The 17,985-nt window shown below is 38.0% G+C and overlaps 1 protein-coding gene across 1 annotated transcript in view; it reads left to right on the top strand.

Annotated features, from left to right (window-relative positions):
- The window catches only part of cpne5b (copine Vb), a 157,355-nt gene that overhangs the window by 96,154 nt on the left and 43,216 nt on the right, over positions 1-17,985 (top strand). Inside the window, exon 7 of the mRNA XM_046029370.1 lies at positions 6,603-6,666. Within this exon, the coding sequence (XP_045885326.1) occupies positions 6,603-6,666 (64 nt within the window). The remainder of the gene's footprint in view (positions 1-6,602; positions 6,667-17,985) is intronic.

Here is a 17,985-nt window from a genome sequence, read left to right as displayed (position 1 = left end):
TATATATATATATACACACAAATATACATAAATACTGTCCTAGCCCCCTTGGTCGGCACCACGACCCCCTCAGACTATGTGAACAAGGGTCAAGGAATAAAACTGGAAAAAGATAAAACCATTGTGTCCTATGATGTGACCTCCTTGTTCATATGTATCCCCACCATGGAGGCAATGGAAACCGTAAGGACATGACTTCTACAAGACATCACCCTGAATAATAGAACTAACCTCAGCCCAGACAATATCTGTAAATACTGGACCTATGCCTAAACACCACCTATTTCCAGTACAAGAGAGGGTTCTACAGACAGAAGCTGTGCCATGGGCTCAGCATTATCTCCTATTGGCCATCATCTACATGTAAGCTTGCACCCAGGAAGTGCAAGCCTTCACAGAACACATCTCAACTCTACTTGGTGGACAGTAACAACACTTTCACAAGAGAGGATGTCAGCAACAACAGTTTGGCTTTCTTGGACTGTGCCATTCACATTGAAGAGGACAGGAATCTCCACATTGAAGGAAACCCACACGCAAGGACCAATACTTTGACTCTCACCACCCACTGGGGCATAAGCTAGGAGTTATCGGAACCCTACACCGCCGAGCTGATAACATACCAGCAAGTGCCCAGGCCCAAGAGAAGGAGCATAAACACCTGAATGATGCACTTCCATTTTCTGGATTTCCAAACTGGAACTCATATTGGGCCATATTGGAGTTTCAGTCCATTTAGAAGTTTTAGAGGACGCCGAATCGATTAGATTGGACAAATATAATAATTTAAATAACTTCACATCCATTATAAATTGTAGGAGATTTATGAACACAATTATCCAAATGTTGCAGAACATTTTAATTCACTGACCATCACACTCTGAGTGACTCACAGTTTGATATTTAAGGTAACAAAAGCAAGAACCAAACCATAATAATATGACTATGGCTATATAGTATCCTCAAAATAAGAGAGAATGTAGTATAATGCAAATAAAAATGTTTAACAGGTAGAACATTTGAGCAGAACTGAAGACATTTGAAGAAATTATGTCTCAGTATTCACATCAATGACACTGAGTTCCCTTGATTCTGAAATGCAGGTCCAATTATTATTAGTACTGAGCAATAACCTCAAACTCGACTCAAAATTCATCATCCATCGGGGACTGAAACTTGGCCTCTTCATGTTCTTCACATGCAACTTGTGTAAAGCATTCAAGTATTTGTCAGCCAACTACTGACCATAAAACATAGGGTTATAGTTGCAGCTACTTTATAACCACAGCTTGTCAGCACAGTGCAAATTCACTTTGGCAAGCCAAAGTCTTTTGTCTGTTGATTTTTTGCTTTTCAGTGGTCTTTAGATAACAGGCAATTTGTGGGAAGACCTGAGAGGGAATTGATTCGGTTGCAGAAGGTGAAGGAAGGAATGAGCATAGGAGGATGTAGATATGGAGATTTTTGAAAGCTGTATTTTTGAGCCAGTGACTGATGGGATGCCAAAGTGTGAGTGTGTAAGATTTTAGGTGACAAAAAAAAACACTCTCACTTTCCTACATCGCTCGCTCATGCGACCAGGATGGTTTCCCCACCTGAAGATCAATGGGAGTCTTTCACTGTGTGGATCAAAGAAGTCCATTAAAACACACACACACACACACACACACACACACACCTCTGCACAAAGCAGAAAGCACTTATACACACAGCTGGAGAGCACTTTATCCAGTCTTTTGACCTCAGCAAAAACAGAGTGCATTAAGTGAAGTCCCTGAATGTTTTGTGGAAATTGGCAGAAAGTTGCTGCTGAAAATACCACCATTAATGTAAGTCTAATGTAACTGTAGGTTCTTACACTCAACTTTGTCGTGAAACTGTCACTAGCGTCTATCTCATGGATAAAGCAACTACATGGCAATTACTAGTGGGCTTTGTCTAAAATCTCCTTCAGTAACAGTGGCTGTTTCTCAATCTGCGTTCTTGTCTGTACTTGTGTTCTTGTGGACTTGAGGCATCATAAGTCACAGCCAAATTACTGTTCCAATTCAAAAGTCAGCATCAAGCCAAGTACAGTTAAATACCCGGATGTGTTCTCGCTCCGCCGGTTTTACCGAGCCTGCATCGATGGTGACTTGTGTGGACTTCGGATCGCCAGATATCCCAGAATGCATTTCGCTGGTATAAGCGGAAATGTCAGATGAGAAAATTCAGAACTGTAACTTATAATACTGCTGTTCTTGTGTCACATATAGTAGTTTTAAGAGTTTTTTTTATGCGGGAATATAGTTGTTTAAACTACAAATATGTGGTTGATTTCTCTAGACAGAGCTGATTTTAAAAATTGTTACGACGTTTTCAGAGTTGTGAGGTCCTGCCCGCTAATGGTCCGGCCTTCATCAAGTCCGCTGCTGTTCCAATTGCTGAATGACTGACTGCGTGCTCCCGTTCCTGGGAGTTTGTACTCCCGAGCCGAACTTGCCAAGTCCGAGCTTTAAAGTACAGAAGTCCGAACTTGGCGAACTCGGTATTGAGAAACTGCCAGTGTCTCATATGAAATGCATTTTTTTTTGTACTACTACTTTGCTTTGCCAAACAAAATAGCAGCCTGGGTTACATTTAATGGCAAAAGTATTTACAATCCAAGAAAGATGACAGAAGGTAAATCTTTTGTTAATGTCATTATCCAATGTGGGGTAAATGGGTTGATACATATTTTTTTTTATTTTTATCTACCATGATTCCAAGGTATCTTGCATAGTTTGTGGACCATTTAAATTGGCTTCATTGTTGACACTCAACATAATCAAAGTTTGTAAATGGGATAACTTCACCTTTTTCACAGTTCACTTTATAGCCTGAGATGGTGCCAAAAGCATCCAAGAGATTTTTGTAATAAAGGGAGGGAATTGTATGGATCTGTCAAATAAAGGATTTTGTTGTCCTCTAGAAGATTCATTTTGTGGTTTGTTGGACCTACTTTAAAGCCCTTTATGCCTGCATCTTGCCTGATTGCTTCTGCTAGAGGCTCAATGCTAGGACAAAGATCCCAGGAGACAAGGGGCAACCCTGCCTGCTAGATGTACTAAAAGGAAAGGCAGTTGACATTTATCCTTTGGTGATAATTCTGGCTAGAGTTTTTTTTATGCAGCTGCTGACACAGTTTATAGAAGGGCCAAACCCAAACTTAGCAAAAACCCTGAGCAAATAAGGCCACTCAAGCCTGTCAAAAGCCATCTCAGCATCCAGAGTAAGGGCTATACTAGGTTCAGCCCTGGAGGTTGCCAAGTGGATGATGTTAAATAACAAAGTTACTGGCAGAAGATCTCTTTGGAATAATACCAGTCTGGTCTGAGTTTATCAATTCTGATAATTATTTACTCAGCCTGTTGTCTAGAGCTTTAGAAAACAACTTATAATCTGGATTCAACAGTGAGATAGGTTGAAGAGAAGGGCATTTTAACGGGGTTTTGTGTATTACCATAATTACAGCCATAAAAAAATTAATCGGGGAGGCTTAAAGTTTTCCTTTACATAAGGAGAGGAATGAGTAAATCCTTAAACTCTTTATAAAATTTGTGGAGGAAACCGTCTTTTCTTGATCGTAAGAAAGTAGCCTTGGGCAATCCAAATGGTATAACTTTAAATACAGCACAAAATACAAAAATACAGACCCTCCTCTTCCTATTAAACTAATACACAGATGTTGTAATGATCTGATGGAATGTATAACCTCAACATAGGCGGGCGACTGCCTGAAATCATTTACAATCCAACAATACCATAACCCCCTTCACTTTTCCAGCAGTTGGTAAACAACACACACACACACACACACACACACACACACACACACACACACACACACACACACACACACACAAGCTTTAGCTACACAAATTTTTCTTCCTGTGACACACAACTACAATGAGGCAATTAACACACACATGCAGAATGAACATTTTAAACTTCCACCCAGTCCCTGAGTGGGACTGGGTGGGGGGGGGCTTGCCTTCCAGTGAAATTCTGAATGGGCTAGTAGACGCTACTGGCTTTAACCAATAAATCACAATCAACAGTCAGCCACACAAGTCTCGCCGATGTCCACCTGAGATCGAATGTTGGCATTAAATATATTGGAAATAGCAGCCAGCATGCAGCGGTGTGTTTACGCTAAATACTGGGTCCTAAGTAGTTCTGATGAGTCAGGAGGTTTTTACACAGTGCCGAAGTCGGTCTCTTCCTCTCCAAAACAAGCGGAACAGCTGATTAAAGTAGGTAATTAAGCTCCTTAAACATCCCGTTCCTCCGACACTCAGGAGACACAGACGTGAGTCCTGCAGCTCTTGTCGCTGGAAATGTTTTAATAACCTTCCAAACTGTCGCGATTTTATTTTTGTGTTGCTTTCTCTGTGCTGGAGTTATTTTAAAAACGTGATGGTTTTATCCACACAAGTCTTGCCGATGTCCGCCTGAAATCATATGTCGGCCTTAAATTTATAGCTGGGAAATAGCAACCAGCTACAGAAGTACAGTGAACAGCTGATGGAGTTACGCTAAATACTGGGTCCGAAGTTGCAACCAAACACTTACTGGGTGTACTGTAGGCACAGGCAGGCCTGTGGTCAGAGGCTCTAAGGTCTCTGACGTAGGACAGGTGTTCACTAATGTAAGCAGAGACAGGGCCACCACCTGTGCTTAGCAGACAAGAAACAGGCTTTTCAACTTAGTTTTAAAACTAAGAAGCTTAGTGGAATATAATTCCCAGATTTTTCATATAGAAAAGGTTTTGAGTAAGAATCATGGAAAAAGAAAAGAAGCTATATAGGAGAGCATTTTCAACTAATTATCCCAGCTGGCTAAAGTGTTAGCGGTTAGCTCCACAGCTACAGCTATTTGGTGTGACTGGGCATTTCATGTTGTGGACTGATTTTCTTTCATTCATGTGTAGAAAGCATGTCCTGGAGGCAGTTGTGTTTGTTTATTATAGTTCAGGACAACTTTTTTTGCTTACAGTAGTTATATTTGGTGCCCCTGCCCTACCACATGCTTACGTGGAGAGGTATGAGGCGGGAAGAGCACCTCCCTGCCCATCCATGATCGTACATGGAAAGCCAGAGGCAGAGAGAGCAGCAGGCCAAAGCAGCTTAAATAAGGCGCCTTGTAAGGTTTTGCCAATGGAAATCAGCTGAGATGTTTTTTTACATTATTTCCATTTACAACTTCTCATGTCCTGAGACACAAATTCCATTTCATGGGCATTACAATTCCATTCTACCTGTCACCTTCAGCAGACGAAAGGACTAAGGCGATTTAGTCTTTTTTGAAAGGCTGTCAGCATTTCTACAACCTAAACACACACACACACACTGTACATAGATACATTTCTATGACATAAAAGCAATATGTTGTACTCTAAACAATAGGACAGAGTCAAGCAAAGTGAAAAAGACCAAAGAGAAGAAAAGAAAAGCTGTGGCCACAAACGTTTTGGAGGCTTCAAAAGAAATTGGTTTTCCACCTCTGCGCTCTGTCTGAGTCAAGTGTAATAAGCAAGATAAGGGGGTTGATGGCTCTTAAATCTCGTCATGTACTTTTTCTTTTGAAATTCGGAGATCTGATAGATGTGCATAAACACATCACTTCAATCTGCATTTTATAATGTTCAAAAGGTTCAAACTGGCATTATTTCGTCCTTAAGCAAGGCACTTGAGTCTTCATCTTCCCCCAGCGTAAAACAATAAAAACAAGAGGTAAAAAGGAACTTTTTGCAATAACATTTAAAAGACATAAAAGTTATGTGTTTACAAAATGGTATTTTAGAGATGTATAGTAATAGATACTGCCTTTGTCTGCTTGATTCCCCAAGTATTGAAGCCTGACTGGATCTTGACTGATCACCAAAAACATGGAATCAAGGAGGAAATTAGGTCAACTGTTTGTAAAATCCTCATTAAAATGTTCTGAAACAAATTATATAGAAGCTGCTGTAACATAATAAACTGAGGTTACGAGGTTGGATTATCTTTCACAGATGAAGTTAAAGTCAAGAGATGATGAATTGATATTTCACTACAACATAGTGTAAAAGTTCTTGTAATGAAGACAAGAGGAGAGGTAACAACAGCAGTGAGACCCATAAATGAGATGTGATGTTGTGTGATGTGTTGAAAATCTGGGGAAACAAACTTAAATACATTAACCAATACATAACAAAACTCAACACCTACCTATTTAGTCATGAAAATGATGTGGCATGATGAACATGTTTGCCAGCTTAAAGGATGGGTAAACCTTCCCTGAAAGGCTAATTTCCTGCTTTGAACTAACTGATAATCTAATTTTTAAATTATAAATATGTCCAAACAGGGTAGTAAACAACATAGGTTGAGGTAGTTATCATCTATCACAGAAAAAACGTTTACAGCATGTTACAGCCAGTTAAAGCTCAATTATTTCAGGTATCTCAGGTTGAGCACCCTATTGATTTTTATTCTTGCAGAGGCCTTTATTGATCACTTAAGAGCCAAGAGTGGACAAATGGAGGATGTGTTTCCTTTAATTTCAGTGAAGCTCTTATTGTCTTCTCTCTTTGTCCACAGTGGGATCCCAGGGAAGAAATGTGGCACTATCATCTTGTCTGCAGAGGAGCTGAGCAATTGTCGAGTGAGTAAGCCATAATAATCTCCCCTGCCAAACACAAATTAGCAGGCAAACATCTGTCAGCAAAGCCTGGTTAAACAGACTTCGCACATAAAGTGGATTGAGCTGGATGGAAGCTTAGAGGGGCAAATAAAGTATAGGTACACAGCCACAGACAAAGGAAACGTCCTGTTGACTTTGTTTAGCCCACTTTGAAAAAGAATCAGCAATCAATGAGATGAAAAAGTTGTTGTTCAGTCCATCTTTGTTAACTATCTGTCCATTCATATGGCAGGTTTTTGAACAGGTTTTACTCCCTTAGTACAGACCAAAATCTGTCAATTGCGTCAGAAACTGAAAACTGGCATTGAATCCTACATCTGATTTTTCTTTATTACAGTTTATCTTGATTACTTAAACACATTTCTTGAAATTATTTTTCTCAAAACTCTAAACACAAATCCACAACTTCTCACCCAATTCCCCAAACATCCTATTTTCAGGTCAAAATGAAGCTCTCCACTCAAAACCATTAAATTCTGGTAAAAAACCAAGCTTTGCCCTCAGACATAACACACAAGCCCTCAAAAACACACACACACACAACCACACAGTTTTACACACTGGTGAGATAAATTCAAAACAATAGTCTACTATAAAAACTGGTTATTAGTAATGTTGCTTGTGGTTCTCCCCCTCAAAAACCTCTTCACATGATTAACACAAAAGAAATAACAAATGGAAACATTTGCACACTCTGGGTATTGTGTTAACACAGGTGAGCGGTTTCCGTCTCACTCTTTTCCACAGGGAACTCAGTATGATGACCGTTGACAAGGTATCTTATACTGAAGTATTCCTGGAAGTGAAATTGAATTTAAAAAGTGACTAATTAGTCTATCAGCGCCTAAACTAAGGAGAACCAACAGTAGCTTTGTCCTCCATCAGTGGTAGCAGGTCATCCTATTTGTATGATCCCTGTGCCGAAAGTGAGAGTTGTTGCTATCCATGTTAGCGGAAAATTGCTGATGTGATAGTGATTGTCAATCTATATCTGTCTGGTATTATCACATACTATGTTTCCAAACCTCCGCACAACAGTTTGCCTCCACCTCACATATCTATCTATCTATCTATCACACTTACACACCCCTCTCAAAAAATAACAGACAGGGCAGCTGCTCTCACTCTGCAGAGTGTCCCCCAGTCTAATGAAATGGCCAAGGAACATGATGGGGTGAGTGCTGACTGCCCCTTCAACCAACACTGTGCTGTAAAACTTTGGATGCTTCAGTGGGCTCCGAGCACGCAGGTTAGAAGAGGATCTTGAAAAGCCATAGTCCAAAAAGGCAATTGTCACAAAGAATGGGAGAGAGAGAGAGTAAAGGAGAAAGACTGACGCCTGACGCGTACCAGCTCTTAGCTATAAGAACTGCTTGGCTGATAGTGTGACACAGAGTGTTGGTTAATTAAAATGCCGCCCTATATATGGGCTATATATGTATACATATATACTATATATACACATATACAGACACAAAGAACAGTGACACAGTTGACACTCTTAAACTATGTTGGAGAAACACTGTAAAAAGACTGCAGTTGTGAAGAAGAAAAACTCAAATACACAATAATGTTTGCAGAGATTTGAATTGTTTTCTCAGCCTATCAAACACTATGCAAGCCTTCAAAACATAGTTTCAAACTTGCAAAACCCCTTTTTTAATTAGATTTCAAGCTTTCAAGCAGAGTTTCAACCCTTCAACGCTTTATTTTTCAGTTTCGAGATGCGGTATGATATTCATCCCATTTACACACAGATGAACACACAAACATGCACACTCACTTTCTCTTTCATATACTTGTTCACATTGTGTCTTAATTCTTTTTTAAATACAAACACACTAACATTAACATGGAAAGCCTGGTCCAGGCTTTGTTGCATTTGATGTCACCTGCACAGTTTGGAATACAAAACAAGACGGACTGTTTTTGTCATTTAAAGCTCCTACAATCAATATTTGTATATCGACAATGATTCACATGACTTCTCAAAAATGAAAGGGGGCGCTAAAAGTGACAATAACCCACTGACAATAACTCAAAAAGCTGTTTCAAATGAAAGAAAGTCAACATGATTTGAGAGGTGAAGTTGGTGGAGACCAAAACAGAGCAAGAAGGAGGGTGAATATTGGATATTGGACACTCTCCGGGTGGTTGCTGTGCGCATTTGCGCACAAGGTGCAGCAGCATAACTTCGTTGATTATTTAAATCTCTGGACACTCCGACAGGAGCGGTCAGGATGCACTGACAGCAGCCTAACTCTTTGTTTTTCTGTTTTGTGGAAATAACTGTAGTGTTCCACCAGTTTGAAAGGAGACACCACCCTGGTTGGTATTTAAACTGTTGTATAGCAGTATTTAATATATTATGAACATTAGACAAAAAGGTAAACACTCTTTACTTTCTACTTTTAATATGTATTAAGGAAGAACTACACTGTAGCACAAATGCGGCAATTATTTAGACACTGTGGTCTTTAGCTTTTACTAATTTGAGTTACCAGGTTTATTCTTTAGACATTACAATAAAACTACAAAGTGTAAGAAGTTGAGAAAGACATTTTTGTTGCTTACTTTGTAGATACCTTTTTACAATTTGACTCACTTCAGGAGTTGAACATCATAATAATTATAGAATAATAAAGGAAGAGCAGTTAGTTAATAAACTGACAGAAATATTTCTGACACTAGATACCATCAAATAATTAGATTTTTTACAAGAAGTTATGTGCTATTTGTTACATCTACAGTAACTCTCACAAAATTCATTAAGCATATTTTGCAAAATGTTAAGCTATTCAAATAACACAAAATGTATATTATTATATAAATAGAGGAGTTAAGGAGAAAAGTTGTTTGGTTAGCTCATCATCATCTCATCTGTGATTGCACGTGAGAACTAATATATTCAGGAGGATAGCGCTGATTATAATTGCAGTGATTATTATCAGTGTAACACTATAAATGTAATGCTGTCCAAGCATTTAACATGAAAACAAACTGGTAGCACTTTATAATAACTACACACTATAAAGCATTAGTTAAGTATTAGTAAATACGGAATTCATCATTTATAAAGCCTTATTCACATTAGTAAGTCATGCATAAACACAGTTATAAATGTTTTATTCTTTATTATCTGCACACTATGAAGCATTTGTTAAGTATTAGTGCATTTTTAAGTCATCATTTATAAATCATTGTTCTTACGTTAATACACATTAGAAAGTCATTTATAAACATAGTTATGCACGTTGTATTCTTTATTATGAAGCTCATCGCTAATGTGCTGAATAATTGTATTTTCATACTTTATACATTATGAGTTCTCTACTTATAAATTAAGTATTATTTTAATGACAAACCATTTAAATATGAGTTGTTGTCATTTGGAAAGTAAAAAAAAAAATTACATAGGCTAACTGCCTGTTTTTTGATACTTTCCCGTGAAAGAATAGAAACAATCTCAGCATAACTCCTAAATCTACCAGTGGCAAATACTCATATATAATAATACTTTGTTTATAAATAGTGAACTGATCATGTATAAAGTATGAAAATACAATTATTAAGCACATTGTAGATGAGCTTCTTAATAAAGAATACAACATGCATAACTATATTTATAAATGACTTACTAATGTGTATTAACGTAAGAACAATGATTTATAAATGAAGACTTAAAAATGCACTAATACTTAACAAATGCTTCATGGTGTGTAGATAATAAAGAATAAAACATTTATAACTGTGTTGACGAATGACTTACTAATGTGTATTAATGTATGAATAAGGCTTTATAAATGATGAATTCCGTATTTACTAATACTTAACAAATTTTTCAGTGTAGTGCCAAAAAGATTAAGCAACCAAATGTAGGGTACACGAGAACTTTTGTTATCATTTTGAATTAACTGATTTCCACAACAGTTTGGCTTTGATAAATCTAAACCATATGGACAAAAACACAGTGAGAGCTTGAACAGAACTGGCAATCAGGGAAACATTGTTCTCCCATGTGATCAGGTTTATGAGGCGTGCAGCAATCAATTTAAGTATACTGAAACAACTCCATGTGCTGGTTATTAAAAGTTTTTGCAGCTATCTAAACACTATGACTATCATAATATTGTGTTGCATAAATTTGATTAACTCCCACTTGCAAACACTATCGGCACACCCCAAGCAACCAATTTGTGGGGGTGGCTATGGCTCCATGCAAATACAACATTTTTTTGGGCGGTGGTCTTCACTGTTAAGCAGCCTTCAAAATCGAGGTCTGCCACAGTAAATCCTAATCCTGAGGAATTTCTGACAAATACAGCCCACTTCCTCCCAATCTAGCACCAATGTTTATTATTAAAATCTGTTTGCCTTGTCCTACAGGGAAAATATGACTTGTGTACTTTTGTATGGACTTTTTTGATCTAAACAAAGAATACAGTAGAATATGTACTGTTAAGCTACTTTAAAAAATGTCAAATGCCTTTTAAATAAAATAAAATAACGCTTCAACTTGGCCAGTGAAAATGTTGTTGCTCATAGAAGCGGAACTAGGTGCTGGAACCTCAGGTGGATGCTTACAGTTAAGTCTACTGATAATAACATCTCATAATTTCATAATTACCCACATTAGAGTAATTACACTGTATTGTTGATTACTGAGGACCAACAGGATCCCAGTCCTGTTGCAGCTCTTTACTGCAAAAGCTGGCCCCTGTAGGATTTATTTTTTATCCAGCATATTTGCAGCAGTGTGTGTGAGCAGTGCAGAATGGGAGCAGAGCAGTGTGATTTCGCCTGGAGCGTCTCTCAGTGTTCCCCTTCTTGAGATAAAGCTCCATCACATGAAGAAGCTGATACAATCCCAGGAGGATTTTCATATCGCTTTATTTGCACAAATGTAACTGCTGGACTGTTTTGTAGTCTGTGTCTTTTGGTCACTAAAAGCCCATGGGGATGTTTTCACAAGTACAGATGTTTTCAGTGACAGTGCGGTGAGAGACTTTTGCTTTTCTCGGTGAGGAGCACACATTTCATGAACCTTTTTGAGCTGAATCGTTGCCTTGCTTCACACGACAGATCCACGTGCTTTCGTCTCCCTTCCTGTGCTTCCATTCACTTTGCCGTCTTCTTTGATTTCTCTAAATTTCACGTCACTCTGTGCAATGAGTGGGATAAAGAAAATAGCAAATGTAGAAAATAGAAAACCTGGAGCAGCTTGGAGTGGAGCGATTAGAAGATGCTTTGAGTGGGGTCCAGAAATTGCTGCCGCTCAATTCCACTCACGTACACTGTTTGGCAGTTCTTACACACGAACAAGACAACATAAATCACATTTCATATCCCGTGGCTTTAAATCAACCAAGACAGAAATGAAGCTAATCCAGGCAAGGAATTACCCATTTGTAGAATACGACATGCAAACAATCACTGTGTGTTACACTGTATTTACATATGTATTTAAATTGGAGTGTATTTAAACATGTACACTGAATACAAAGAACCACCATGCAAACAGCAGGCTTACAATAATTCATGTCTATGTGATTCTAATGTAAATGCACTGGTTTGGCCTGATATACTTTTACTACCTGTCCTCCCTATCTATTCTGTCTTTATTAGTGCAACTATAACTCTTTCTGCAGTAATACATAAACACACGCTCGTCTCATCTGTCACAAGCAATCCTTCATTAATCCCCTAAGGGTGTCCATGTCTCGATCTAGCCTGGCCCCCCTCTTTAAATATTGATCCCCTTATTCTCCTCATATTAGCAAATGGCTGCTGATCACAGACCTTTGCAAGAGTGTGTGTTCCCGCCTCAGAATCTTAATGAGGCAGGAGCAGATGTATATTTAATATCCCCAACACATTCCATCACCATAAATGCTTTTATGTGCCTATTAGCCCCACAGAGATTTCCGGGTGTGTCCTTCCACTCACTGACTCACAGCGGCAGCGTTGCCAAATTCTGCCTGTTCGAACACCAAAACACTTTGTGAGCAACATAATTGAAAAAAACACGTGAAGTCTTTTTAACTCCTATAGAGCCATCCAGTGAAACCTTGTGTTTACACTTAATAAGCTCTGTGATGTCAAACTGATAAAAAGCTAATATAATGACAGTATTGGTGGAACAGTTTCTTTAATACATTTTGGTCCAGTTGGGTATTAAGGAGCAGCACTAATTGAGCCTTTAGACTCTCAGGCTCGTGTTACTCATCAAAATGATATACTGTTATGAAAAGTATGATGTGGATTCACTGTCAAGTTTAATTGTTTAAACACAGATGAAAATGGCAATTCATTTAGTAATAGGTTTTGTTCAAGAAATTGCAATTTAATTTATGGTTTTACTGTCATTGTGTTGATTATTATACACAATATTATATTTTTTTTATTCTCGTCTTGATAGTTTAACTGATCTGCTTAAAATATTTTTCCAATAAGACTAACATGACATGTTCCATGTTGTAAGGCAACAACATGAACTTAAATGAAGATGAACTCCATTTAGGGCATTTCACTGAATGAATGCTAGAAAAACATTAAGGTTGCAGCAGGAGAATCCAAAACACTCAATCCAAAAATCTGACGCATACACTTACTCTAAATGTGTCTAGTGTCCACCCTGGATCTGCTGTAGCAGGTGTCTACAGTAAATCCCAGAGTGGCAGTGCGGCATTCTTGTTAACTTTCATGTAGATTTCTGGTAGTGTTGTGACATAACTGACAATCTTGTAATAGTAACTAATGAACTTGCTTCTTACACTGCATGGATCGTTATTAAACTTCATTTTAATAGCCCAGACTTTTTTATTTGCTTCAATCACTAAACTCACCCTACCTGTATTTGGGACAAGCATCTATATGGGACAGGCCTTTAATTCCTTTTACACAAAACTCTTGCTCAGCAAAGATGGGAAATGGGCTACTATCAAATTGTTTATTTGAACCATATAAATATTAATAATAGGAGTAGGCAGGGTTCTGGGGGTTATCAGACAGGAAAATGTACCATTTTTACAATTTGACTCTAATGAAGGTGATCTTACTGCACTGTATCTTGCACTTCAGCCTCGGGCTTGATGTAAATCTCAGTTTGTGAATAGCTGAGCCCCGGAGAAAGCTGGAGCCCACTGCTGTTTCTTTAATTACTTTTATTATTAGGTGCAGGGACAAACATTCTTCATAATCTGTCTCATCAATGAGCTCTAAATTGTGAGCTTGAACACTGCTTTCATGTGCAGAGACCACAAACTCAGTACTTCTTAAAGTCCAGTATCAAGGGTTAGAATACAGAAAGCAACGGAGATTACAGTTTTTCTCAGTCGCTTTGGTGCATTTCTCGAATCATCCTTAACATTTGCAAAACAGTAAGTCCATTTCTCGAAACAGGTAGTACAAACGGCACAACACAGTGGATTACCTGCAAAAGCCCATAATCTGCTCAAAATCCTTAGTCTGTCTCTCAAAAGCAAATCTTTGTCATTGAACTTGTCAGTGCCATCAGAATGACAAGTCCTTGTGTCTTGTTTATGAACAAGCAAGTCAAAATGTTTAGCCATCTTGTCAATATAATAGTAAGTATTTTCTGATGTAGGTTCTGATTTTGGCTAAGATTTTGATGACAATGATTGAAAATGCACAAGGCTGCACTGTTTTTGTATGGCATATATCACTTTCACCAGTACAAAGTTATACATTGCAGGAGAGAGGACAGGAATCACAGCTATGCTTTTACTGTTCGTACTGTAATTTGTTGACAGAGCATGTCATTGTAAGAAGAAAAGAAAGAGACAGGACTGTTGCATGGGATACAGTACACCCCGTTGGCTGACGTTCCAGTCTGTTGTATCACAGATTCTCTTCCACATCACAACAGACATCTTCATCAATTCAGTACACATTTACAGAAAAATTCTAATAGACATGTATAGAATGTTAGGGGTTTATATATATATATATATATATATATATATGGATTCCCTAATCAAATATTTACTCATCATTTTCTGGTGATTTCAAGATAACCATAATGGTAATTATAGTGTGATTTGTTGCATTGTTGGTTAGCTCACTTGGTAGAGCATAGGACTTATAGGTTTAAAGAGGTGGTATTATGCTCATTTTCAGGTTCAAAATCTTATTTAGGGGTTGTACCAGAATAGGTTTAATGGTTTAATTTTCAAGAAACACCATATTTTTCTCATACTGCACATTGCTGCAGCTCCTCTTTTCACCCTATGTGCTCTGCTCTTGAGCTACAGAGTGATGCATCTTACTTGTACAAAATCTTTGTTGGGAGTTGCACATGCGCAGTTCCCAGGTAAGGACTACTAGCCAATCAGAAGCAGAGAAGGGCGGGTCGTACGAAACAAGGTAGTGTGATCCAAATCAAAGCCGCTTCAGACTGCGACTGTAACCTAGCAGATGGTATAAGTTACTCACAAGCTGCTCCGTTTTCCATTGCAGATAGAACCCAGAGATAGTACGTAGCTACTCGTCATAGCGACGCCACACACAACTGCCGCAACGTGATGTTCAATGCGACACACACACCAGCGATCCACACAGCTTTCTCTTTTTTAAGTTAAAACGTTTCAACCTTACTCAGAATGTAAAGACAGATAAGCGGTATGAAAACCTTCCAGCTGTGTTTTCCTCTGCCGTTGTTGCTGCAGCGGTCTGTGTGACGGCGGGAGCAGAGGGCTCTGTGAGCGGGCGGCTGGCCGGCCTCACACGCTCCTCCTGCGGGTTGGCGCAGGCTTCCCCCGCAGCCACTTGCAGAGCTCCTCAACTCCGACAATATTCAAGCACATTTTTGTTCCGCCATCACTTCTCGTAAAACTGTCAATATTCGAAATCTACACAGCTGATTTCTCACCTCAAAACTTCTCAGATGTGGATTTAGTGATGAAATTCCATACGAAAACTGTAAAATATAAAACTTTCTGTTGCTGGCCACGCAGTGAATAGTGATTCTCTCTCACCAATCAGCAGTCTGTCGTGTTTCACGTTACATTTTAGTATCTCTCAGCTGGCTTGGAACCTGGAAGGAGGTGAGGTGATACGAAAAAAAGTACCTGGAAGGAGGTACAACATTTCTAAAATGGAAACCCAAACAAAGGCGAGTCGAGCCAAAGGGCCTCCGCTCAGACTAGCTTGGTTTGAGGGCGTGCCTGACCCCACCCCGCTTGGCAAGCTTTATGACGCGTTTTCATTGTGATGTCACAAGTAAAGGAAGTGAAGGGCTGGAGTACAAACGAGCTGTTTTCAAGCGGTTCAGAGCAGAGCTTTCTGTGGGAGATGGGAACTCCTTTTGGGCTGGACTTCAGGCTTTTTCACTTTGCAAACCTGTTACATGCACAAAAAAGATATATAACTCAATAAAGGAGAGGGAAAAAGCCAAAAGGCATAATACCACCACTTTTAAGGTTGTGTGCTCAATTCTCACTGAAGACAAAATTTTTCTTTTTCTTCAACGGAGTTCTTAGGAAAAGACTGTTTCACATGCTCACATTACTGTAAAGCTCGTGCTGGACTCGTGCTCGTGCGTTCTTGGTCCACATTCATCAATGTAACGTTACAAATTTCCTGACCGCTTTCGGAACATTTGAAATAGCCGTCGGTAAATGTGTGATTGGATTCCCCTTAATCTCTTCATAACAATTTTGCTGAAGAGGATAATACACACAAAAGAAGAAAAAGAAAGTCTACAAGAACAGGAATCAAACTAATCAAACTGAGCCCTGTGCTCTACCAACTGAACTACCCAGTGACACAGGTAATTGCTTTGAAATTATCCTAAGGAAACACACATGCCAGCCCCTGTTCAGCTATGGTTTGTTATCTCGTGATCACGTGAAAATTAATTATCCCGTTCTCAGGGGAAAACAACATTTGTTATATATATATATATATATATATATATATATATATATATTGCTGCTCACTGTGTATTGTTACTGTTTACTGGTATTGAGTATTGGTATGAGTGTTGCTATTGTGATGTTGTTGTGGTCTATTCTTACTTTGTTTATGGTCCTTAAGAAACAACATTTTGTTTAGCTAGAGTATATACTTGTAGGCAAAGGATATGAATAAAGTATTTCAACTTTGATTTTTGATAAAGTGTTCAACCATTTTGCATGTAGTGACTAATGCAATTAACCTATGTCTAGATGTTTTGGGGGGTAAGATTATTCAACAGAGACTGGTATGATTCATTGTGATCAGCAGGACATAAGCAATTGATAATGTAGGAAACAGCAGACGATTGTACATAATCATTTGCATCAGTGTGTCAAGTCATTTGCAATTTGTTCAAAACAATGAGAAAATGCTTTTATGATGATCACAAGTGACAAGATGATGTGGAGGCTGAACAATTAGTTTTGAGAAAAACTGCAAATGAAATCTAATATTTATACTTTCACATGTTAAGATGACATGAGTATTTTTTTTTTTTTTTTTTTTTTTTTATTATTTAATAAGAAATATAATTTACAGACCAAAATCTACAGAAACTCTACATGCTTATACATTTATGCTCACATTCATACCCCAGAACATACATGAGAAAAAAAAAAAAAAGGTTTTAACACTTTTACAAAATATATTACGACAGAAGAATAAATATGAGAAAGATAGGGAAAAAAAATACAAGATTTCATATAATTAATTATAATACACATAGAATATTATTCCATTTATTATTATATTCATCCAATTTATTTTTGCTTTCTGCTATTATCTTTTCCAAAAGAAGATGAGACCTTCTGACATTCTTAAAGTGATCTAAACACAAGCTTAATGATGTTTTTGTTTGAAAAATAAACATTTTCCCTATTAATAAAATGGTATTTAACAAAAGAACACTATCTGTAAAATGACCAAGTACCATAGTTTGTGGTGTTATGGTAAGTTCTATCCTAGCCGTCTTTAACCAAACTTGGACACTTGACCAGAATTTATATACAAATGGACAAAAGTAAAATAAATGCCATAGGTCTTCCTCTTCTTCCTCACAGAATCTGCAATGTGGACTATTTTCAATGTGGTATAAATATAACATTTTTTTAGTTGCAGTTATCTTGTAAAAAATTTTCAATTGGAATATTCTTGAATATGAATCTACTGTAGTGTTATAAATTGATCTAAAATATTCTTTCCATGGAATTGGTGCATTAATTTCATCTTCCCAGTATTGGCAGACCCTGTGAGGAAAAAGTGCAAAACTTGCAGAATACAACTTCCAATTATAAATTATTTTAT

The sequence above is a fragment of the Micropterus dolomieu genome, linkage group LG18 (assembly GCF_021292245.1).
Source record: "Micropterus dolomieu isolate WLL.071019.BEF.003 ecotype Adirondacks linkage group LG18, ASM2129224v1, whole genome shotgun sequence".
Taxonomy (NCBI): Eukaryota; Metazoa; Chordata; class Actinopteri; order Centrarchiformes; family Centrarchidae; genus Micropterus; species Micropterus dolomieu.
This window is presented reverse-complemented; position numbering and strand designations above follow the sequence as displayed.